Raw genomic sequence first — 24,388 nt, 5'->3', positions numbered from 1 at the left:
ACATTTAATTTTTCTTCATTTACCTGTAAATCATAATCGAATTTCATTATGTCATGATAGTATTTTATTTGCAAATATGTAGCTTTTTACAATCCTTTTAAAAATTTAAATTGACGATTTTATCCTATCTTGCCACTTTTTCAGTGATTTATTTTTTCTGATTTATTTTAAACATTTTTTATTAATATTTATTGTTAGCTTAGCGCTTTAAATGGAATTCTTCTGTATCTAATAAAGTAGCTCTTTCCATTGTCGCTTGGGTATTGGATAAGTGGTTACACCCACTTGCATGGAAGTCATCTCTCTTTTAAGTGTGTCTTATATTCGTATTATCTTATAAATTGGAATTTAAAGAATGCTAACGTAGATTGCTTAAACGATATTTCAAATAATTTTAATTTGGTTGATTTATTTTGTCGACAAAAATACGTTCTGAGCCAAGCCGTGTTTACACATCTTGAAATATCTGGTTTTAAAAAGAATTTTTGTTCTTTGTCAAAATAAAAGATATATGGCTATTAAACTTCTAACATAAGTCAGCGTCAGGGCTGTGGGTACGTTGATCTTCTGCTATTGAACCCTGTCAATTCACTCATACAAACATTTAAAACTAAAGATTAACATAATTGAAAACAGTTAACATTTATTCCAAAACGCGGAACAGGGTGTTTACAATTTGCTGCGGGGTACTCTTGTGACCTTTGTCAACGTGCGGAAGACATTCGCGGACTTCGGCTCAAAAGTAGGTATCCTTGTGTCAACCGTGTATGGCCTATTTTGAATCGCATTAGTTTGCCCCCGCACCAGTTCTGGGAGGGACAATATTGATCATTCTTTCGAAACCCAGTGGGTCCTTTACAACGACGCTGTCATCTTTTTCTTAAAACAAATTTATTATTGTACCTTTAGGGTTAGTTTGTCCGACTGCGATTGTCAGATCAGGAGATGGTTGAACCGTACCATAACCATACCATCGTCGTAATCGATAACATTCCCGTTCTAACCTTTCCAGCAAGATGTTCTATGATGGTCTGGATGGTTGACAGTTAATGAGTGTAGCATGAAGTCCATGCATGTTGGATATCCAGTGGATTATTACGGATGAACCTTCAGCTATCTAGGTGTAATATCGTAATAACCGTCTGTGTAGACTCTGGATGCGTTTAAAATCACCGAACAGCAGGCGAACATTCAAATTAGCGCCAAATATAAGAATATACGAATTCCGACAATCGGGTGGTGAATATAGTCACTTCTTGTCAAATATTACTCGTTGTTATCTGATCGTTTACGAAGTTTAGATTTCTTCTATGTTCACGAGCGCTTTAAGAGAAATGTGAAAGCGACGCAGAGTAAATGTGACAAACGCTGATTTCCTCCTTTTGTTGTTGAAATTTTCATGTGGTTGTTGTTTCATGCAATGGGGTATTTTTTGAACTTCACAACTTTTTTCTTCAGTTTTGCTTTTTATTTCTTACACGTATTTCGAGTCCAATGACGGTACTATCTGTATGTCGGAGTTCCAATATCGAACAAACCATAAAAAGGGGCACCGAAATACGAATAGGCACTAAAAAGTAAAACAAAGTAAGAGGTTGTGAAGTTCAGTAAATACCCTCTCAACACATTATTACTATTCTCAGTTTTTCTACTAGGTGTTGAATCTGCAACTGATTGAGTGACTCCGTCTGTGTTAAGGTCGCTATATCATCTGCGAGAAGGTTGAAATGGTATCTGAAGAAGTGAATATTGGAAGCTTGTGTAGAGAAAGTACAGAAACTGACCCATGTGCATAATGGAACTCCTGGCGAATTACTGATGATCTAAGTAATGTCTGTTGGTAATTTATTGAACGTTCGATCAGAAAATGCGACACGATAAGGAGAATCAGGGAGAACATTCCTCAATTTGTATAGAGGTTCAGGGTGCCAAACCTTGTGGATGTCTATTAAAGTGTCGTTGCACACGTCCTTCCTTTTAATACTGTTTAATTTGTTCTATTATTCCTGTAATTGCTGAGGACAAGAATGTTGTTTCGTAATCCGAATTGTGTATTAGGACATTATAGATAGGGGTGTTGAATCAATTTAGGACAATAGCAGGCATTCAAGAATAAGGTAGAAAAGTGGAAGCAAGTAAATGCTCGTGGAACAAATTTACTCTTTTTCCTATCTTTTCATAATCAAACTTTTTTTTCTCCCGATATTCATTTTTACAAAGCATTTTTGTGACCATGAGTATTTTAGAGTAAATGTCAGTACATATAGTGCGTTGATGATATGAAAATGTAATTGTTATTTTTTGCGTTAGGTATTTCAATTTCTTAGGTCGAATTGTAGTTTTAAAAAAATCTTTGGGATGCTTTCAGAATGCTTTAACGCCCATCATTATTTCTTATTGTTTATTTATTTAGACCCTCGTTAGTAATTTGCCAACTCTATATTTTTATTTTTTAAATTGTAATATTAATAATTAAAATGTAAACGTTCGTTGTTTAGAAGAAGTACTCGTTCATTTTTCTTTTCCTTTATCTTCGTAAATGTTTGTCAGGCATTTGTTCGGATTGAGAAGAATTACTGTGCTGTTGCTCTGGCTAAGATGAAATATTCGTCCTTGAAAAGCGTAATAGCAGAGAAGCGTAGTGTTCGCATGTGTAGGCTTTAGTTCTGTGATGTCATAGTGAGGTGTGGCTTCTCCAGTCTTCTTTCGTTTCACAAGAAGCCCTCGTGCAGAGCTGCTTAAGGTCCGATAGTTGGAATTTCCGGTTCCGCTCCTTCCAGTCGTCTAGTCAACCACGATCTCTCTTCGTACTCCTATTGCTGTCAGAGCACGGCACATCCTCAGAAGCGACCCTAGATCGATCAGTTTCCTTTTTATTCGATTTCTGATCCTTCACTTTCAATAGTGAAAGTCCCAGTCCGAGAGTTTCGAGTGGGGGGAATCTGTTACGACATTACACATGACCTCAGGTCACATATGTTGTTTTAATCCGTCCTCTTCAAGGAATAAGTTTTGTTTTGCCAGTCCTGAATTTATTTGTGTTAAAGGAAAGAAACATATGTATCTCAGAAGTCAGTGTAAGAACGTTTCGTTTCCTCTCCACCGTTTAAAAATAACCGAGGGTTGGATGAGCTGAGTGTTACTAAAATACTCTCTCTTGAGGGTTGCCCTTATTCTTCCGACGGCTGAAATCCTCTTAAATCGTCTATGATCATCCTCCAACCGCCTGCTAGCAAAGTGACGCTGACTTTTTTAATTATTAAGTAATTGGAGATGGTTTAAATTTCGGTAAAGGTCAAATTACGGGTCGGGAAGTGAGGGCATGTGTTGGATAGGGGGATGTAGATGACATGGTGGTAAGGCCATGGTGTTTAGCTTGTCAATATATACTTGCAAACCATTTCAAAGATGAAGAACAACCCAAATTCCCTTATAAACCATGGAAACAGCCGAGACCTAGGTCATATAACAAGGTAATTTTCTTTTTAATATGTCAAGAAATATCTACTAACAGTAAGTGAAGAGTTTTCACGTGGTGCAGAAACCAATACTTGCGCTATTAGGTATTAGCCCGGCGCAAAGTAATGCAATACCGGTTCAGTCACAATTATTTGAACGATCTAGCTATTAGTTTTTTTTTATCTCGTAGTAATTTTAAATTAAATTCACCGTTCAGAATTTTTTTTCAAACTTTAACGACAAATGTAAATAAACTGTTCAATTGTGCTTACTATTTTTATTGTTTTCGCCGATGAAATAATTGTTTATTCATCTAATTATAAAAACTCGTTAGTCATCGTGGGTTAAATTCGTCGTAAGTCTTCATTTCTTATTTGTTCAACCTAATATGATTAAAACATTCCCACCAAATAATTCTCTCTCGCTCGCTCTCCCTCTCTCCCTCCCTCTCCATCACTCCCTCCTCTCTCCTCTATCTCTCTATCTCATTTCAGTTCTATATCAGTCTCCTTCCATTACTCACTCATTCATTCCTTACTCCATCCCTTCTCTATCTCCTATCTCTTTCTTCAAGTACAAAAAAAAAGTTTTATAAACTGCCATTTCTTCAAGTACAAAAAAAAGTTTTATTTATGTACTACCTTTTTCTTCAAGCACAAAAAAAAGTTTTACATATATTTACTACATTATACAATATTTAAATTTAATAATGTAAAAAATTTATTTTTACCATTTTAGAATTTCTCAAGGGATTCTTTATCATGCCAAAAACCAGGTCCTGTACCTCATACTACCTTACAACGACATGCCAAAGCAAATAAAAGCCTTCTTTTACCCAGGTATAATGTTAAGAATGGCATACTATTATACATTTTAATTACTTTTATAATATCCAATTTCATTTTGATAATCTTATTGTAGATTCTATTTCCCCCATGGCAAAGTTAGCAATCAGGCTGAAAAACACCTCGTACAAGAAGCTCTTAAGGCTTTATTTCAGACCTTGCCCAATCAGCAGGCAACTATTGAGAAGTTTGGAGCAGTGACAAAGGTTATTCGAACTAAGCATATAACTTGCATGGATACTTTAGTCGCTTTAATGCTTTTGGATTAACACATTTTATTGGATTTCAATATTACCTTTTAAAGTTTATATGCAACTTTGTTTTTCTATTTTAGGCATGTGGTTGCCCGCTTTATTGGAAAGCACCGTTGTTTATTGCCTGTGGTGGAGAAAAACTAGGCTATGTAGAATTAAATATGGTTTTGGATTTTTGGCGGGAGTAAGTGTTTATTTATAATTAGTTTTAATTATTATTATTTGGAGATCATGTGATGCGGTCTTGTATGATGGAGGTTTAGAAAAACTTTTTTTTTTATGCATTTAATTATTATCTATAATTTCTTTTATACATAAATAAATTTTAAATAATACGTTTTATTTTTTCAATTTCTTATTATTTTTTTATGAATATGAATCATTGACTGTTAAAAATTAATCATCCAACTTTCACCTTTATTTTTTATTTATTTTTTTTCATGATTTTCTATGTATTCTATGAATTCATGTAATATGTATTTTATGAATTTATTAAATAATCGTAATAAATATTTTTAGACTCACTAGCAATTATCACGATGCAGCATCACGATTTTTGAAAATACTTACACGTGGGCAAGCTAGAAATTATTTGTTACCTGAAGACTTTATGAGTTTAGTTCAAGATGTTGTTGACACACACCCAGGTTTGACTTTCTTAAAAGAAGCTGTTGAGTTTCATTCGAGATACGTTCACACTGTAAGATTCATTTCTTTGTTTTTGAATGGCTGTATAATTCAGCAGTGTAATGAATTGTTAATTTTTAGGTAATCTCAAGAATTTATTATTGTGTCAACAGTTCTTGGACTGGTAGAATAACTTTACTAGAACTGAGAAGAAGTAATCTTCTATCTGTGATTTCATTGTTAGAAAAAGAAGAAGACATTAATCAAATTACTCAGTACTTTAGTTATGAGCATTTTTATGTAATATATTGTAAATTTTGGGAACTGGATAGAGATCATGATTTGTTTATTGACAAATATGATCTTGCAAGACATTGTGATCATGGTATTATTATTTTTATTTTTTTACTACATATTGATTTAGTTTGAAAAGCTTTTTTATTGTTACTGGAAAAATGTATTACAGCACTTTCCTCGAGGTTGATCGATAGAATATTTTCCGGGGCAGTAACAAGAGGAAAGCAAACAAAAAATGAAGAAACTCACACGCAGAAAAAAATGTCATACACTGAATTTGTATGGTTTTTGTTAGCAGAGGAAGATAAATCACATCCAAGAGCTATCGAATATTGGTTTAGGTAAGTAAGGAACACTTTACTTTTCTATATTAGTTTATTTTTATTTGTTTGTTAAATAAAGAAATGGTGATTTTCTCTAGATGTATGGACTTAGATGGTGATGGGTACCTTTCTATGTATGAGTTAGAATATTTTTATGATGAACAATTGCAAAGGATGGAAGCAATTGGTATTGAATGTTTGCCTTTTGAAGATTGTTTATGCCAGGTCAGTGACATTATGAATAAAAGTAATAACAGTATAATTACAAATTATATGTATTCTAATGGTAAAAATGATGTTTTATAAATTTTACATGCAAGGTATCAAACTGATATTAAAAGTAACACAAATTATTTTTCAATAATACATCTTTAACATAATATATTAACATTTTTCAGAGTACTGCACTGTTTGTTATTATCTAAAGAATCATAATTATATACTACTACAAAAAAAATGTTTTATTATTATCGTTCTCNTCCCTCTCTCTCTCTTTCTCTTTCTCTTTCTCTTTCTCTCTTATTACCATTACCTACTAATCATAAAGTAATAATTATATTAATAATTAATATAATAATTATATTATTATAAGTAGGTACCTTCCTATACCTACCTACAATGGGTAAATTTATTTTCGCATAAGGAACTGGGTGTTTTTAGGAAATGTTTCTCTAAAACTGAGAACATCCATTGAATCAAAACTATTCAGTCGATAATGAATAATGTCTTCCACAGGTTTCATTTTTCATAAGGTTTTTTTCCCCCCTACATTTACTTCAAAAGACTGATATTATCTGTTGATCTCATATATCTTGTGATTCATTGTTTTGTCATTTTGAATCAATTTTGCTAATCTTTAATCATTTCTAATGGAGCTTATATCACAATTACCCTTATTTCTAAGGATTGGGATGAGATATTGTATGAAAACACACGAAAACAAACAGCCCTGCGCCCACAAGTTAAAAAAAAAAAGTCGCACCGCATGAGGGTTAAAAAAGAAAAAATGGATTTCAATAAATTTTTGAGTAATGAAATTGGGCAGAAGCGAATACAGGGTGGATGCTTAATCTTTTCGGGATTGATTTTTGCTTCCTTATATATTTTATATATTTTAACAGGGGACCATGTTAGCCAAGTGGTCAGCATGATGGACTCTCGGCTCAACCCCGTGATCGTCGGTTCGATTCCCACCATCTTCCTTGGCCCTTTTTTCATACTACCCCCAAACTACACATATATGATGAAACAAATATGTACATCCTATATAGCTAATATGCGAGCTCATAAGGCCATTAAAAAAAATACTGATTATTGATTTATTTAGTTCAACTCTACACATGTACATACGATTTAAAACAATATCTAAGGCCACTTGGCAGGCAAGAGGCGAAAGATCAGGAAGACAATAGAGGAGAGAGGTAAACGAAAATAGGACATTCCCAATGAGATGCAGATATTGTGGTTGAATAGTTTTCCAGTAATGTGTCACAATTTCGCAAAAGTTTGAGAGAGAGGCCAGATTGGGAACAGGAGTAGAAAAAGAGTGATGTTGGAGTTAGGAAAGGAAGGATGTAGGATGTCACCATTCACAACCGAGGTGTCTGCTGCACATTGGATATAACCTCATCTTAATAGATACTGTGAGGCCAGCTAAACCTAAAAGGCAGAAAACCATTACGATGAGAAACTCATCACCTGACCAGGGAAGCAAACAAACCTTAACGAGATAACTTGTTACTGGGCCCAGGGAGCAAGCTAGTATAAACTAGAAATCTCTATGCTAGTCCCAAAAAGGTTAATAGGGGGAAAACTAAAACTTTCTAAAGAGAGCTCTTTTTTATATTTGATTTTATAATTCATGATTATTATATATATGCTTTAATAACTGTTGGCTTTAGTCTTTGACTTCTGCTTTAAACCTTCACTCAGCTCTCTTCCCTGGGCTGACTCAACCGTCTTAAAAATTTTTTTTTGGTTTGTTTGTCTCTTCAGATATATTCTCATTTCGAGTCCCTGGTCTGTACTCTGTTTTCAATTTCAGCCTGACAGCCTTTGATCAGGTTAGAGTTTGATGGTATGATCAGGCTAGATTTCTTGCTTCCACACATACTTGATCACTGGCTACACTAACTACTGGCTAAATAAATAATTCATTAATTTATTATCATTTAATCAACAATTAAACTTTTAAAAATTGTTATAACTTTGTCTTATTAAAACATAATACTAAACTATTTTCTATTGAATTGATTGTACGTTAAATTTCATCTTCGGTGAAAGTTTCAAAAGCAGTCATCTCACACTACTAAAGTTTTGGCACAGAAGTTCTCCCAAATTAATTATCTGAAATAAACATTAGTTTTCCTATGTTTTCAATCAAACTACATCCAACAAATAAAAATTGATTTTTTTTCTTCTTCAGATGCTCGATATGGTGAGGCCAGCTATTCCTGGGAAAATATCATTAAGTGATTTAAAGAAATGTAAAATGACACCAATATTTTTTGATACATTCTTTAACCTAGAAAAATATTTAGATCATGAACAGAGGGATCCATTTGCATCACAACGTGACCATGACAATGAGGTTAGTTTTATTTTAATCTTAATAACAACTTTTAAACAGAAACAGTAAGATTAAACGTCTTTTTTCTTATATAAATGCAAAGCCAACTGATGTTCAACAGGTGAAAATTTATTCATTTCAATTTCACACCAATAAGAATATATCAGTATATCATTTTGATTCTAATTTTTTTTTTTAATATATATATTTTTTTTTTTTTTTAAGATTTCTGATTGGGATCGTTATGCAGCAGAGGAATATGAATTACTTGTTGTTGAAGAAGGAGGAAATGATGTCCAGGACCATTTGTAAGTTATATTTTTGTTTGGTTTTGGCCACCCATATTAAAAATAGTATATAGTAATAGTTGTTTTTTATATTGAAAATGTATTAAATGAATTTTTTTTGAGAGAGAGAGAGAGAGAGAGAGAGAGAGAGAGAGAGAGAGAGAGAGAGAGAGGAAGAAAAATAATCATCGACTAACAGTCACTAATCACCACACAAAAACAATGAATGTGAGAGTGAGTGTGAATCTTAGCAATAGTAAAATCTAAGGTTGACACTGTTTTAATGATTGCCTGATACAAATGGGAGTGTTTAACTAGTTTGAATATAAGGGTTTACAATAAAATTGTGTCTATTTATTTCTGTTGAATTTTAATATAAATTTTATAGTTTTAATATGATATATTTCCTTTTGAACCTAAATATTCTTTCTCTAATCAAGGCATTAAAACTTACATTATATTAATTCTGCAAGATGTTTTTAATGCATAGTACTATATGATGTTAATAGGTAGTTCACATGTATAGATTTTTTCTGGGACTTCTTTTTTGCATTAATAATAATAGTTAATTGAATCATTATAAGTAATGTGAAACACGTGTGTTCAAAATGTTTTAATTATTCCAGAGAGGGCGAAGATGAAATATAGCCCTTGTAACTCGTTTAACTTTTTTAAGTAAGTACAAAGTGTATACGGTTTGTCTTTTTTTATTGCATGGTATTTGCAAGATTAATGAACACAATTTTCCCCCCATTTATTATTATTTGTGTGTCATGTTTGCTAATTCCATCATCTTTCTGTGGGCACTCTTGCGTTTAGAATCTTTTTGAATTTGTTGTACACTTTTGCATTATTTAACTTTTGCTATCTCTCAATGCTTATTAGTTTATTAAATTGTCACGTATATTATATGTTATATGATAATTTAGGTCAATATCTTGCACTTCTAGTCTTATAATATAATTATTATTATATTATTTTAACTGCAATTCAAGAACAATAACATGCTTGATTGAAAGTAGTTTTACTGGACAACAATTGATAAGTAGCATTATTGTTACAGAAAGCACTAGCCTATAGGATGTTTTTAACTTCATACAAACATAACGACAGACCAGTCAGTCATTTAGCATTCTGGATTACGACATTGGTCTTGACTCATATTTTAACACATGCTATTATAATGTAATTATAAATTAATAATTACATTTAAAATAATCTAAATATGTCTATTATAAATTACAATTAATTAAGGTTTTTAGTTGAGATAAAAAAGTCAATGGCACGAGCGGGATTCGGACCCACGATCTTCAGCTAAATACGCCGCTGCTCTACCACTTGAGCTATCATGACCTCGATCCATTAAAAACCTTAATTAATTGTAATATATTAATTGGTCAAGCGGACCACGAAATTAGTGAATTTAATGAATTAGAAGGAAGTATACTTCACTAAAGCTCTCCGTGGCCATTTCATTTGTTGCCGAGAATCCAATCCTATTACACGACATTTGAAAAATGGCAAAAAGGAGGGAAAACTCAAAAGGTGGGGTTGAGATAGGATGTTGATGTCCGAGAGGATCGAGGTCACGATTGCTTAAGTGGTAGAGCAGCGGCATATCTATCCGAAGATCGTGGGTCCGAATCCCGCTCGTGCCATTGACTTTTTTATCTCAGCTAAAAACCTTAATTAATTGTAATATATTAATTGGTCAAGCAGACCACAAAATTAGTGAATCTATTATAAATGTTGCTATATACATATCACTCATTCCAGAAAGGTGAAGAGCATGTGTTTGTGTAACTGGATACACAAAATATGCAAGTCATTATAAATATTCTATTCATATACTTTCTGCTAATTAGTTCATTCACTACACATAAACACTAGTCAAAAGTTGAACATAAACTACTAAACATTATCACTATCTAAAAAGCAGAGCCGAGCCCAATATCTGAGAATCTTTGCAATACCTGTTATGTGGCATGCCTACTACTATTATTTACATTATGTTTATTTGGGTTTGTTAGTACATTTTTTAATACTTACTTGTTATGAGGGAGAACAATCTTATTTGAATTTTTTTTTCATTCATTATAATTTGTACATTTTTATTTATTGTTCATTTGGAATTCAAAGTGAATATAATATAATAAATTGTAAGTTATAAATAATTAGTTGAAGTGGTGAGGAGCAGTCAGGAATGAAGTATTTTAGATGAACTCCTTTTTAATTTTTTTGGCCAACATTTCGACTTTTATTGAGGTCATCTTCAGGGCCTGGGTACTACAATATGTTGATTGGATTTTTTTTTTTTTTTTAATTATTTTATTTAACTCTTGTGTACATACACATTATGTTTTCCTAATAAATATTGATATACAGCACACTCAAAAAATGTGATTAACATGGCATTTGAACCGAGTATTTCATACTCAATGTGATGCTATTTTTGTGGTGTCATGTTTGTTGTTTACATCTATATTGTATAATTTTTTTTCCAATATGTTTTCATTCACCCAGCCCCTGAAGATGAAACCTAATAAAGATTAATATGTCGAAAAAAATGAAAAAGGTGTTTATCTAAAATACTTCATTTCTGACTGCTCTTCACTAGTTCAACAAATTATTAAACGGTTGTTAAATAACACAACACATAAAAAGGAAAAAAAATAGCATGAAACTTTTAACAAGTAATTTGAATTAACTTCGTACTAAGTGCATGGGAAGTAACCACTTCAAATTATGCCAAATCTTAATTACCATAAATAGTTCCTTATATAATTCAATTTGAGGTCATATTTTTCTTGTTTACAAAAAATACATGTTTGTGAGGGGACTGTTCAAAAAAGGAATGCAAGTTTTTAATTAAAATATAATTTAAGTATACTACTCGTAGTCATTAGTGCTGACAATGTTAAATGACTCACCCTATACCCCTTATAGTATGGAGTGGTATATAATAATTATATATATAAAACACTTGGTGATGGAATGTTATCAATTATGTAAATATTGTTAATCCAGTGATTGTTAGTGTTTTTTTTTCTCCCTGCATGGGCATCTAGTAATGAAGTAGTGGAATATCGTTTAAATTAGCCGAAATTGTGTATGTACATTACGTGTAATAAGAGTTCAAGTAGTTGAATGTTGATGTTAATAATTAATAACAGACCTTTTAAGTTCAGTTTGTCATTTAAACTTTTTAAATGATGTAAATGTGTGAATTAGAATATTTTCACTTGATTGTTTGATTCTGTGAAAAAATGCACATTATAATACAAATACCATCTTGAATGTACTTTCTATATCTTCTTACTTGGTTTGATTTTTTTAATACTTTTAAAATTTTATTACTGAACTAGCAAATATTTTAACAATTTATCTGTGACCAGTATTAGTTAGAAATTTCAATTTTCAATCCTTTGTAGTGTTGATGTAATATTTTATTTTCTAGACTTTTGTATTTTGATTTTGAAAAAAACATCACATTGGTCCCTGAGTTTACATGTGTCTGTTCGGTAATTGATGCTACGTTTGTTTGTTTTATTCTGTGTGTAATATTTTTGGATTGTTGAGTCAAAATTGTGTTTGTGTTCAAAATGGTGGGTAGCTAGTGCTGTAGGATTTTGCTTGGGTTTTTGGCAATCATAGATATGTTGCTTAACTCTCTTATCCAGATATTGGGATGTAAGATTATTCCAAATAATCATAGACTAACGGTCACTAATCACTACACATTGCATTTAATTATTTGATGATGTCTAGTTCTTCGATGGATTCTGTTAACTGTGTGATATTCACTTACAAAAAATTAGATTTTCTTCATTTCTGGCTATTTCTGAACATAGGTGTCCCCCCCCCCCCAACAAGCATCCACGAAAGATCATTATTTTCAAACTAATTTTTCTTAAATTAATGTGATTGGAGTTGAAGGATTTTTTCTCACTAATTTATGTTTTCATATAATAAAATTATTTGGGTTAAGTGTAATCTTTTTACCTTAACATAACTTCACATTTGTTAAATTAAAATTTTCCTATTTTATGTAATATGAAGCCAGATAAGATTAAAAAAATAGTTCAGTTTTTAACTTTAAATATGTATTAAAAAATTATCTAGGAGTAATTTTTTCAAAAATTTTAGATTGTACGATTGCAATTCTGATGATGATACATTGTCACCAAATTTGGACAAACTGTTTGGGGGAAACACTTACATGAACAATAACAGCAAAGTAAAGTGGCACCATCCTAATTTGACAGTCACCTGTGATGATTACAACATTTCTGAGGATTATGTTGATGAAGATAGACCCATATAGACATTGGAAACAAGTGCATTATTTAACCGATATGCTCCTCTTAATACTCATATTTACTACTTGAGTGTATTTGTATCATAACCTCTCTTTACGTAGAGCATCACTTTTATTTTTTAGGTTATTTTAGTTTTGCCATAATAATTTTCTCTCAAAAGTTCCTAACAATATTATACACTAAGTGGGTCAGTTGAGTTAATATTTAATGAATATATGAAACAATATTACAAAACTGACCTTAATTAACCGATATAATGACCTTAACACTTAAGGTAAATGTATTTCAGTCAGAGTATGAAGTTCAATAATTTCATATCGGTAATTTTACTGAACTACTCTGTAACTCTTCTAATTGATTGTTTTTATTTTATTATTTTTATTTATTTTTATTATTTCTTTTTTACATTTGTACCTGTTACAATCCTGTAAAGATGTTTGTATTAACTTTGTTGTTTGATTAACAGCATTATGGAAATTATATTTTCCAGTTGATCTTCCATTTTGTTTGTATCATCAGTTGATATTTCCATTTTAAAATAAAATTAAAGAGGGAAAACGAAAAATCAAACTGAAAAGGAAGTTTGATTTCTGTTTAGAGTAATTGCCTTATTATATATTAATAATTGAGAAATATGTGTTCACCTTTATTGTAAGAAAAGTAACATAGTCTAGTCTATTAATCTGTACAGTAACATTTAACACACTCATGAATATACAAATATAGTAAATGATATGTATGTAATACTCATATCTGTAACCTAAACATGAACGTACACACAATTAATAATTTATACTAGTTTAATAAATTAAAAAGAATCTCAGTTGTATAAATAATGTTTCATCTCATTTGTTATTTGTATTTTTTCATTGTTTTAGTATAAATCAATAATATTAAATTCATTAAAAAATGGTTGGTTGTAATTTGTTGATACAAGGCTACAGTGAAAAGGTTATTTCAATATTAAACTCTTAAAACTTTTATCAGATTTAATTTGTTAAATTCAATTCAAAAGTTCATTTATTCATTAGGATTTTTTACAATGGAGTTCCATAATTTGATGTAACTAATTTACCATTCACAAAATTTCTGTAGAAATTCCTCAATGGCCAAGATATTATATAGTTCTAATTTTTCATCTTGTTATTGTATTATAATTTTATGTATGTTAGTGAAGATGTAAAGTGATTTTATTCTCGTTTTTTATGATGGTCAGTCGTATTTGAATATGGCTTTTGTTTGTGTAATTCATTGAGTTGTTGTGGAGCTTAATTGTTAATTAATTATAATTACTTCTGTGTTATTGAAAACTATTATAAAATGACAATATAGATATAGCAATATGGAAAAATGCAATCTCTAAATAAATGTCGGCTTTCACAAATTTGTGTGGAGTGTGTAGAAGAAAGATAAGGTGCTATACCATGTAACATTACCCCAAAGAGTAATAGGTACAACTCGAACAATGATATAATATAGACTAATACTAGTTATTTAAAATAATATCCATTTTGTATCAATGTACTATTTTAAATGAGCAGTAGTTTCATAAGCATTTTCTATTCATGTAAAAAGAAAATTGTATCCTAGACTGAAACTCAGTTTTTAAAGATTAAATTTAGCATTTATAACGTTCTGTTACCGTCTTATAAGAAATCAATCTAATTAAATCAATTGATTCTGAAATTGAGTTATATATTTTAATTTTTCTAATAGAATGGATTTACAGCAAACAAATATCAACTTGTGGAAAGCTTAATGAGACATCAGGACTATGTTTTTATCGAAATAGTTATGAATCAATGGATACAATGATGAGGTTGGTATTTTTCCTCTCTTTTTTTACATCTACAATTAATTCTGTATCTCCTCTTTTTCCCCTATTTTATTTAGATTTATCACCAAATTATAATTGTTTGTTTTAGTTTTTCAAGTCAGCTAGCTGCTAGAGCCATTGCTGGCTGCTTACATTGTGTCTATCTTGCATTTTTTATTACCTTTATCTTTCTGACATTTAACCCTTCCACATATGATTAAAATGTCCTAAGTCAATCAAAAAAAGCATTCATACTATTAAAGCGATAATCTAAATTTGGTGGGACTTGAGCATTCTGGCTAATCTAGTGAGACACTACCCTAAAATTATTTCCAACATAAACCTTTAGTTTGGATGGTGGCAAAGTGCTTTCTCCATTCATGCTTATAAATATAATCTATTCAAAAATGAATAGGGATATTGCCAATTTCCTAGTTCTTTCCCCAGGATTTTTGTTTTATTTTTATTATAAATTGCATTAAAATTTATTAGAAATTATTTTTTACTGAAGGGTAATTTAATTAAGGGATTTTGAAAAATAACAAAAAAGTTTTTAATTTCATAATTTAGTTTATTGGACACAATCATTTTTTAAACAATTAATACTGTGTATTAATTATTATTTGAAAGGTCGTGAGTTGCACTCTGGTGTGATGTAGGTTTTAGAAAAACATTTTCTTTATTGTGCCAGCATTTCGATCTTTATTGAGATTATCTTTAAGGCCTTAAATTTTACAAATACATGTATGATGTGAAAACTGTGTATTAACATCTGTGAACCTGTCAGGCACTCTGTTAACAAGGTTGTCACTAATTTCAAAGGAATTTCACTCCATAAATGTTGCAACACTGCAATCAGTTGTGGCAAGCCAACTGGCTGTGGATGATCATAAAGCCTTCTATTCGATGCAGCCCACATGTGCTCTATGGGATTGAGGTCGGGAGACAAAGGGGGAAGGAGCAGATGGGTTTTCTAAACATTGATAAACAACTCTGCATATATAAGGTCTGGCATTTTCATCCAGAAATCGAAAATCCCTGCCAATGAAATCTCTGGTTTGGCAAATAAGTAAAAACTTTTCAACTAAAAATAGTTTTCTGTAAAAAATATCTTTTGATATGTTTTTTGGGGACAAGGGGAGGAAGCCAAATAAATAGAAAAAAGGCATGCTAAAAAAAAAAAATTGTTTTATCTTATTTATTCTAATTCAAGTTGTAGATTGTACTCCGGATGAAAGCATTAAATAGGCTGAAAGCTTGATTTCAATTTTTGTTTTTCTTTGTCGGCTTCCTCTCCAATACTCATAAAACAAAAAAATATCTTTCTAATGTGAAGTAAGTTTCAACAAATTGAAGTAACATGAAAAACTTTAGCCATATTTTTTCTATTTATTTACAATTTTTAATTTGACTGGATTTGTTTTCCACCAGAATTGTTTGAGAGTTCCTGTCAGCATTGTAGCAATAATAGAGGAACGTATGAAACTATTTTATTATTTAACACAACATCATAGATTACTATGTTTTAAAAGCCTTTCAGGTGTGTCTCTCAAACGCATTCGTTTTGTAATCATGGTTAAGTATTTTTCAACGCATTCAACGCAACTCATCCCAATTAAGTATTTTTCAACGCTTAAAAGTGGAAATGTATTCAAAAAATAATGTGGTTTTCACGTATGAAAGATTTTGCCGAAGCTAGTATATTTCAGAAAATTTGAATTTATAATGCTTTTAGGAGAAAAGAAGAGGATAAAAGTTAAAATTTAATTACTTGTATGAAAATCATTATTTTCCCCCAAGACAACCAACCTTCCAGATAATTATGCATATATTAAAATTTATAATTTTGAAAATGAAAAGAAAAAGTATTGATTTAATTGTTTATATCTGCAACAAATAATTGTAATACATATATGTACAGACAGAAAAGATAGTGCAGTTAATATAATATTGTAGTACTCGTAATAAGTATCTTTATTTTTGAGTTGTAGGGTTTGTTCACATTGTGGTCATTATGAAAACAACCATGGAAATCCCGACCAATTATAATGGAATAAAAATCTAATACCAAGAGAAAAGATCTTTATTGTGAAAACCATATAATTTTTTTTTAACACAAAGAACATGGAATACTTATCAAACTAATACTCTTATGGAAATGGACTGTTACCAGTGGACACATTTTATACTCAGTCATTATTATATTGTTAACTGAAATAAATATTTTTTAATTAAATCAGTATTATTGAACTAAATATATGTCCATAATGCATGTTCTTTTAAGTACATGTAACTGTTGGGCAAGATTGTAACTTGTTAATTTGTGTGACTATCACAAGTAAGTTCAAAGTATGTACATAACAATACCTTTTTAAATTAATTTATGAATTTCAATGGAAAAATTAGATTTTTATTTATTTTATCTTATACTTCACAGTTTATTTTTAAGAAAAGTATTTAGAATAACTTACTCAACCATAAACACACAATAAATCAGTTCTTCATTCTTACAACGTTAATGATAGATATTCTAATTAATTTTACAAGGAACTTTATGCATCACAAGTCTTTTTAAAAAAATACATCATCATATATGACAAGTTCCCGAGATGGGTCCTTATTTACTGCGACATCGGCTAGTGTCTGCGAATCTGAAAGCATGTCTATTTATCAAACAAAATTTAAACATTCCAACTTGAAATAAAGTAAACCTTGTGCTGATTTAGGAGGTCGTCTATTATTAAATGATACTGCAAGCTGGTACCCATTGAACACACTTCCATTTAACTAAAAAAGAATCAAAAATAAAAACAACAGTATATTTAACAAAAAATTAACTGAAGACATACGGCAGAGATGCATGATTCAGCAGATTCTGGGTTCTTGAAAGTTACAACGCCTTGTCTGTGGTAAAAAAAAAGGTAGTTTGTGTTCTTTGTTAAAAAACAATGATTTCATGAATTAAATACCTTTTTTCGGTATCAATTTTGATATTTGCAATTTCCCCATGCTCTGAGAAAGTTCTTTTAACTAGGGTCTCATTAACACCTAAACCTTTGACAAAAACTGAACTTCTGTTCACTTTTGGACTTTGTTTTTTCTGTTCGGGTGACCAATCAGGATCATCATCAGTCTTATTCATAGAAGTGTAAAGTTTCTGTAAATAGGAAATCATATTAAACAAATGAAAATAAAATGTACAAAACAATGCAAAATAAAGAAAAAATTCACCTTGATGCTTGGACGAGATTCTTCAATGTTACCTGCAAAGGGATGATAACCACTTAACCTCAATGCCTCACTTCTAGTTTAAAAAATAAAATATGTAACAATTTATAACAAGGAATCATTACAGATAGAAAAAATTACACAAGGATTAATTTTCAATTTAATTTCCCCTACTGTACACCATTTAAAAATGAAATTAAAAGTTTAAAAAAATTACTTTCTACCACTGGAACCACCAGGACGCTTGAAACCAGACAACTCATCTCTTTTTGGAGTTTTCTTAATAGCAGATATTGCTCCACTTTTGAGTAGCTTTTTAGCTATTTCTCGTGCATCCCTTCCGTCATTCTGCGGTACTTTGACTGGAGTAATTCTTTCCGGTTCTTGACGCGGTACTTTCATTACGTGAAGTGCTTTTTTCTGTGAGAAAGTAAATAATTTGAGACAGTTGAAATAAATAATAACTTTTCCCTGAGTATCTAGTTTTTTATAACACAAATTTTGAATCCCAACTCTTGTCTCTATATTTATATTATATTAAATAGTTTTTTCTTTTTTTAAATGGAATATTAATCAAGATATAGCTATATATAAAGCAACACAATACAGTGCTCTCTCCCTGAACCAAACATTCCAGTAATCAACTGAAAAAAATTCAAGAAGTCTGAATTTCAAAGAGAAATAAACATTTTTTTGGGTGGAAGGGGTGAGGGAGTGTAAGAGCAAGAAAGAGTGTGTGCGTGATTGAGTGAGAGAGAAAGAGTTTGAGATTGATTGATTAACGTTTTATTTACGTAATAGCTCAATGTTTTGTCGCTCGGACCACTCTTACACTTAAAGTGAAATTACATCTTCATTTTTTATATTAACTCTATTCAATTTTTAAACTTAAAAATTTAAAATGTGCTCCAACACGTCACAGAAATCTCATCAATTCTTTTACACTGTATACATATAAAAATATCTTCTAATAAAACAATAATAGAATGCTACTAATCTTACTTGTTAAATTTTTAACATGATTAGGTAATACTGTACATACATCAACTTGAAAAAAAAATTATATACTCTTCTACACTATATAAATGTTCTCAACCGAAACAATGCAGAATTCCCCTTTTTTTTTCTTTCCCTTTCCTTCCTTATTTTTTTAAATGTAACACAACTTCTTAATGTTTCATTAAAATTTTCAATTTTGTTACAATTTTGGATTGCTGATGGAATCCTGCATTTTTTACTACAATAGAATTGCCAAAAGCTTTGGTTCTGTTTTTTTTATTTGTAAATATCTTTTTCTATTTCTTGTCATGACACTATACCCTTTACATCTAAATTATGTGAGTGGGAGAAAGCGAGTTTCTATGAGTAGGTGAGTGAGAGAGGGAGAGAGAGGGTGTGAGTGAGTTTGAGAGTGAGAGAGGGAAAGAAAGAAAGAGAGTGAGAGGGAAAGTCATACAAAAGACCATCTTTTGCTATATGAATTTTTGATAATTTATTTTGTTCAGTGAATCCCTCATTTACATGCACTACAAAACTAAATAAATAAATTAAATAAAATGTAGTCTGGTCGTTTCCAATTGCAGAACAGAACATGACAAGAGGCTTAACTATATTTATCAGATTAAAACAATGATGGTAAGTAGGCCATTACCAGAAACAACCATACTACAGGTTTATTACCTTGGAGTCCTCAAAAGGAAATCTCACAATTATATTAAAAGGTTTATATTGAGAATTTAAAAAAATGCCACTGAAAGATCATCAGGATTATCTACGACCTATCATTTTAGTTTTGTAGTTAAGTTGTATATCACAAATTTGTTAATTATCTAGACGATCGATTCATCTTACCTTTGTTATAAAAAATGTGTATTTTATACAATTTGAAATTACTATTAAGTAAATGTAACACTTCTGGATAGATAACTCTTCTTCATAGAGATCTTATGATGATAAATAAAAGTTTTTTCCTTGTTTATTACATCTAAAAACCATTTACATTGCTTAATAGCGCAGGAGAACGTCTTCATCCTTCCTGCAGAAAGGGGCCCAATTCGCCCTTAGCACTCCTCACCTCCACCCAACAATCGCCCAGCCAGCAGAACCACTGACGCTTCATTTATCGTTTACTGTTATTTCTATATGTCCGAAATTTTGTAGGAAATCAAAAATAAGTATAAGTTTAAAAGGCCAACTCTGGTTGTTTGATATTCAGAAAAGACTATATGCTTCATGGTTTCAGGTTCGTCACAAGTAGTTAAATTTGGAGGCGGTCTAAGGCCAACTTTATGCAAACGGAACTGCAGATGCCATTTATTTATTTACTGTCTCCCAAACAATAAAAGTATTAAGGTTAGAACTGTACATAAATTGTAGAAATATTTATAATAAAAAGATATAAAATAAATTACAATTTAGAATGAATTGAAACAATTTGCAATATGTATTGTAGTGCAGTGAAATAAGTAGTATTAAATATGTAGTTAATAGTTAGTGGAATAATTAAAAGGGAAACGTCGAGCCGGGGAAACAATGGAAGTGATGACTGTGCGTCTGGTCTACTCGGGGCCAGGATAGAGAGAGAGAGTTCAGTGGAAAACTGACCGAGTGCGAAGCAAGACCAGTGGAAAAAGTGAAACCGATTGAAGAATGTGGAGGACCTTGCTCTCTGTGCTGGCCCTAGGTAAGAGCTCATTTTATTCAATCTGGAAGTAATCTGGCTCGACGGTTCCCCTAAATCTAGCGTAAGGAATTTGGGAATGTTTCCGTATAGTAACTGTTTAGCTGTAACGGAAATTAGCGTAGAACTTTAATATTAAAACTTAAGCGTATGTTATAGACTTTTGAATTATTTCCTAATATCCTAACTGGTAAGGGGCACAACATGTATTAACACTATATAATTATTAATTGTAATCAAATTCAATATTAATAATATTAATGATACAATATTTATTTTTCAAACAATAAAATTTTCTTAAACTGGCAAATATATCTATATTTAAAAACGAGTTTAATAAATTTGTTGTTCTTGGTATGAAACTGAATTTGGCATAATTAGTTCTATGGCAATCGATGGAGAATGTTATTTGACTTCTAGAATGATAAAATGGAAAATGAAAGTTAATTCTGTTAAGCAGAACTAGGCAATCAGTTAAGGAACATAATAATTTATACAATAATATACAATCAAAGAAAGTCCTTCTGTACAGAACAGTCGTCAATTGGATTTAAACAAAAAAAATTGTTACCTTGCGTTTCAATTTGTCATATTTCGCCTGCAGCATAATCTCTTCTTCGGTATAATTCGGAGGGATGTGGAGGAAGACCATTGTACTTTGTAGTTTGTACTTTGTAGTTTGTACTGTCTGTTTTTGATGTAAGGTTTCGGAAACCTACGAAATCCACTGACCGCCTAGAGAACAGGACAAAGTATCGATACTCGAATAAGTCTGTAATTTTGGTATTCGTCATTTCATTGATATTTAATGACGTCAGAATGAAACAAATAAAGATACTGTTGCGTGTACAAATCTGGAAGAACGTACGAGATTAAAAATTATGATATTAAAAAAGAGAATTAAACAGCCACAAGTGACTATAGTCATTATACATAGTTATTCATATATCGTGAGATGCGGTCGGGTGTGATGTAGGTTTCAGAAAAACATTTTCTTTATCGTGCCACCGTTCGATCTTTTATTGAGATATTTATATATATATTTTATACCTTTATTATATTTAATGCCTTCATCAGAACTCAGGACTACGATCTATAATTTAAATTGGAACAAATAGTAACAAAAAAAATGTTTTCATCTCTGAGGTCCATATGGATGCTAATAAAATTCTTTTGTTGCTATTTGTTCTAATTTAAGTATAGTAATTTGGAAGCATTGGTGGTTGCAATGGTAAAGGTCCTTGGTTCGAATCCAGCGGCTCTGCATTCAAACACAACATACTTACAAAAACACTGGGACCCTGAAGGTTTGTATGACCTCTGCTGTTGAGAACCCTCGTTAATGTTAGAAGTTAAAATAAATTAAAATTAAACATTAAATAGGCCAAAATCTTGACTATAATTTTTGAGGGGTTTTTTCTGGCTTCTTCTCGATACTCTTACTTCTCGATACAACATAAGTGACATCAGAAGGCCAATAAAATAACGCATCAAAAGTTTATTTATTGCTATTTATTTAAATGGGTAGATACCCAAAATTCAACATACAAGACATTTTGCAATAAAAAAGCAAATTTGCCTATATGAAAAAACTAAAATTTAAACTATACATTTGTAATAAAGTATGTTAAAGAAGAAAAATCAGTTGAGAAACTACATTACACCCATTGTAAAAGATTAAACAAAAATATTAATTAAAACCCATGTATAGAATATAAAAATAAACATAGTTATTAATTTATTATAATTATATAATAAGCAATAGAATAAATAATTATACTAAGCAGTGATAGAATTAAAACTGCCCTTTATAATAAAAAATACAATAGTAAAAATCTCGTATTGAATAGCTATGGGATATGGTTTGTAAGGATTTACCAAATATATTTATTTGTGGAAACTTCTGAATAAAGTTTTTAACTATTTTCTGGAGTCGGTTGATGCCAGAATGAAGAAAATGGAAGAAAGTTTTTGATTCACTTATACATCTTATTGCAAAAAAATGGTTTTATAAGACCTAATTTCATGTATTGTTTGTTTCATCAGATCAGAAGTACATATAATCTTTATTGTGTTGCATTTAAGAAACTCTCAGTAGGAGTGTGTTGTTCAATATTAAATATTATTTGTGCGTGTTTCTGCATCTTTTGTCCATCTTACAATGATTTAATTAAGTTTACATTAAATAAATTAAATTAACCTAAAGAACAAAAATTAAACTGAACTGAACAACATACTATCTAATAGAACACTACTCAGAAAAAGGTAGAAGTGACATGAATATAAAAATAAAGCTGTTCTTTATTTACAATACAAAAATTATTCTATTTACTGCGATTAAAATAATAAAGGTTTGTTGCTAATCTGTAATTAATTTTATTAGAAAAATTATCTTAATTTTTGAGAATCTTTCTGCTAAGAGTGATGTATTTCAGGAATGAACAACTAACGCCTTTATGTTTCATACATTTTAGGGTAGATATTTTTCTTATCTTCTCAGTATGATGAAGGATGAAGAGGAGAAACTATTTTGAAGGTAGATGGGCAATTTACTACAAATCTACTATCTGCATTAAAATCTTGTGTTCTTTAATAAAAATAGAATTGTCCTTTAGTACTTTCTCCCCTAAAGTTCTTAGTGACGCTCAAAGAATTGAATTTTTTAAATTGAAATAAGTAATTTGATCAATTAGGCCACTAAACATAAATGGAGCATGTTAATTTTTTCATTTTAATTAAATTAATTAAATGTTTAATTATTTTCATGTTATTTTTATTGAAAACAAAACACCAAACCAAACAAAACTTAATTATAACTTATTAATTCACATGGTCAGTGTAAAAAAAAACCAATCCAATATTATATTAATACAATATTATCAATGCTAATTGTATGCATTTAAGTTTTTTTCAAATTAAGATGTCATAATTAACGAAAAAATGCTGAAATCTGTGAGTGTATACCTTTTTAAAAAGTTAAAAAAAATCATGGTAGACTAGTAATGACTGGTACAGATTAAAATTATTAAAAGATTCGAAATATGGTCTAATTTGATTAAATATTTTTGTTGAATCTGTATTTATTCACACTTTATCGAGGCTAGTAGTTTGTTCAGAAAAATATAAGTTTTGCATTGGAATAATTCATTCATAATATATTTCACTTTCATAACAATTATTATTAGTTAACAATTAATCTAAAGGAAAAGTAGAAACAATGAATTGTATAGTAACAGTTTATACTGGTTACTTGTTGTTATACATTATTGAACATTTCGCCCAACATTGATCTGTTGGTAGTCTTTAGTTGGAGGTAAAATACAAATATATTCTAAAAAAAAAATAATTAATACAAGTCCTTATATTTTTAAAATCGAGAGAAAATTAGCTTGTTTTTATATTAAAGAAGATTCTTTTAGTAGAAAATGTACAACTTTCATCAATATTGTTGCATCCGGGTGCATCGTTTACCAAGTTGTTCATTCACTTGTTTTTTGAAAAAAGGCTCAATTGCTGACAGCACCGAAAGAGTATAGGGCATAGGAGAATTATTATAAAAATTACAATAATTACAAATCTCTTTATCCTTTCCAAACAAAAGAAAATTATTTAGTTTATTAGCTGAAGTAAAAACTTTTAATCTAAAATGTATACCTCACAAATATTGTTGCATTAGGTCGCTTG

The 24,388-nt window shown here is 30.4% G+C and overlaps 2 protein-coding genes across 12 annotated transcripts in view; one reads left to right on the top strand and one right to left on the bottom strand.

Moving 5' to 3' along the window:
• LOC106674088 overlaps positions 1-20,352 on the top strand; it is a 31,026-nt gene extending 10,674 nt beyond the window's left edge. The window contains exons 3-14 of one of the 10 annotated variants that reach the window (XR_002910474.1): positions 4,198-4,298; positions 4,381-4,510; positions 4,639-4,742; positions 5,078-5,258; positions 5,327-5,570; positions 5,652-5,823; positions 5,904-6,030; positions 8,231-8,395; positions 8,600-8,682; positions 14,710-14,799; positions 20,036-20,198; positions 20,267-20,352. Coding sequence is in view for 9 of the 10 variants with exons in the window: in XM_024227861.1 (XP_024083629.1) it covers positions 4,198-4,298; positions 4,381-4,510; positions 4,639-4,742; positions 5,078-5,258; positions 5,327-5,570; positions 5,652-5,823; positions 5,904-6,030; positions 8,231-8,395; positions 8,600-8,682; positions 14,710-14,799; positions 20,036-20,135 (1,497 nt within the window). In the remaining variant the exon portion in view is untranslated. Of the gene's footprint in view, positions 1-4,197; positions 4,299-4,380; positions 4,511-4,638; positions 4,743-5,077; positions 5,259-5,326; positions 5,571-5,651; positions 5,824-5,903; positions 6,031-8,230; positions 8,396-8,599; positions 8,683-9,287; positions 9,337-12,807; positions 14,308-14,709; positions 14,800-16,531; positions 16,652-16,781; positions 17,226-19,607; positions 19,994-20,035; positions 20,230-20,266 lie in introns of those variants that run through there. The other 9 variants (XM_024227861.1, XM_014406552.2, XM_014406551.2 and 6 more) reach the window with 9 other exon arrangements.
• Positions 16,864-21,449, bottom strand: LOC106674091 (negative elongation factor E-like). 2 transcript variants are annotated; one of them, XM_014406563.2, is made up of 7 exons: positions 21,276-21,449; positions 18,242-18,444; positions 18,028-18,100; positions 17,766-17,953; positions 17,646-17,700; positions 17,508-17,583; positions 16,864-17,459 (listed from the first exon to the last, which is right to left on the bottom strand). In XM_014406563.2, the coding sequence occupies exons 1-7, from the start codon at positions 21,354-21,356 to the stop codon at positions 17,368-17,370; spliced, it is 768 nt and encodes a 255-aa protein (XP_014262049.1). In that variant the 5' UTR covers positions 21,357-21,449; the 3' UTR covers positions 16,864-17,367. The 2 variants fall into 2 exon arrangements, with proteins under 2 accessions (XP_014262049.1, XP_014262050.1); XM_014406564.2 differs by having other exon boundaries at positions 16,864-17,447.
• Positions 21,450-24,388: the final 2,939 nt, after the last annotated feature.

Source organism: Cimex lectularius, unplaced genomic scaffold, assembly GCF_000648675.2.
Source record: "Cimex lectularius strain Harlan isolate CLEC.00 unplaced genomic scaffold, Clec_2.1 scaffold177, whole genome shotgun sequence".
Taxonomy (NCBI): Eukaryota; Metazoa; Arthropoda; class Insecta; order Hemiptera; family Cimicidae; genus Cimex; species Cimex lectularius.
Note: the sequence above shows the minus strand (reverse complement) of the source record. Positions and strands in the feature narration are given on the sequence as shown.

Coding starts and splice junctions, on each gene's coding strand:
- LOC106674091 (XM_014406563.2), bottom strand. CDS start 21,356: ATGGTCTTCCTCCACATCCCTCCGAATTATACCGAAGAAGAGATTATG. Junction 18,101..18,241: donor GGTGGTTCCAGTGGTAGAAA/GTAATTTTTTTA, acceptor TTTTTAAACTAG/AAGTGAGGCATTGAGGTTAA. Junction 17,584..17,645: donor CTGAATCATGCATCTCTGCC/GTATGTCTTCAG, acceptor ATTCTTTTTTAG/TTAAATGGAAGTGTGTTCAA.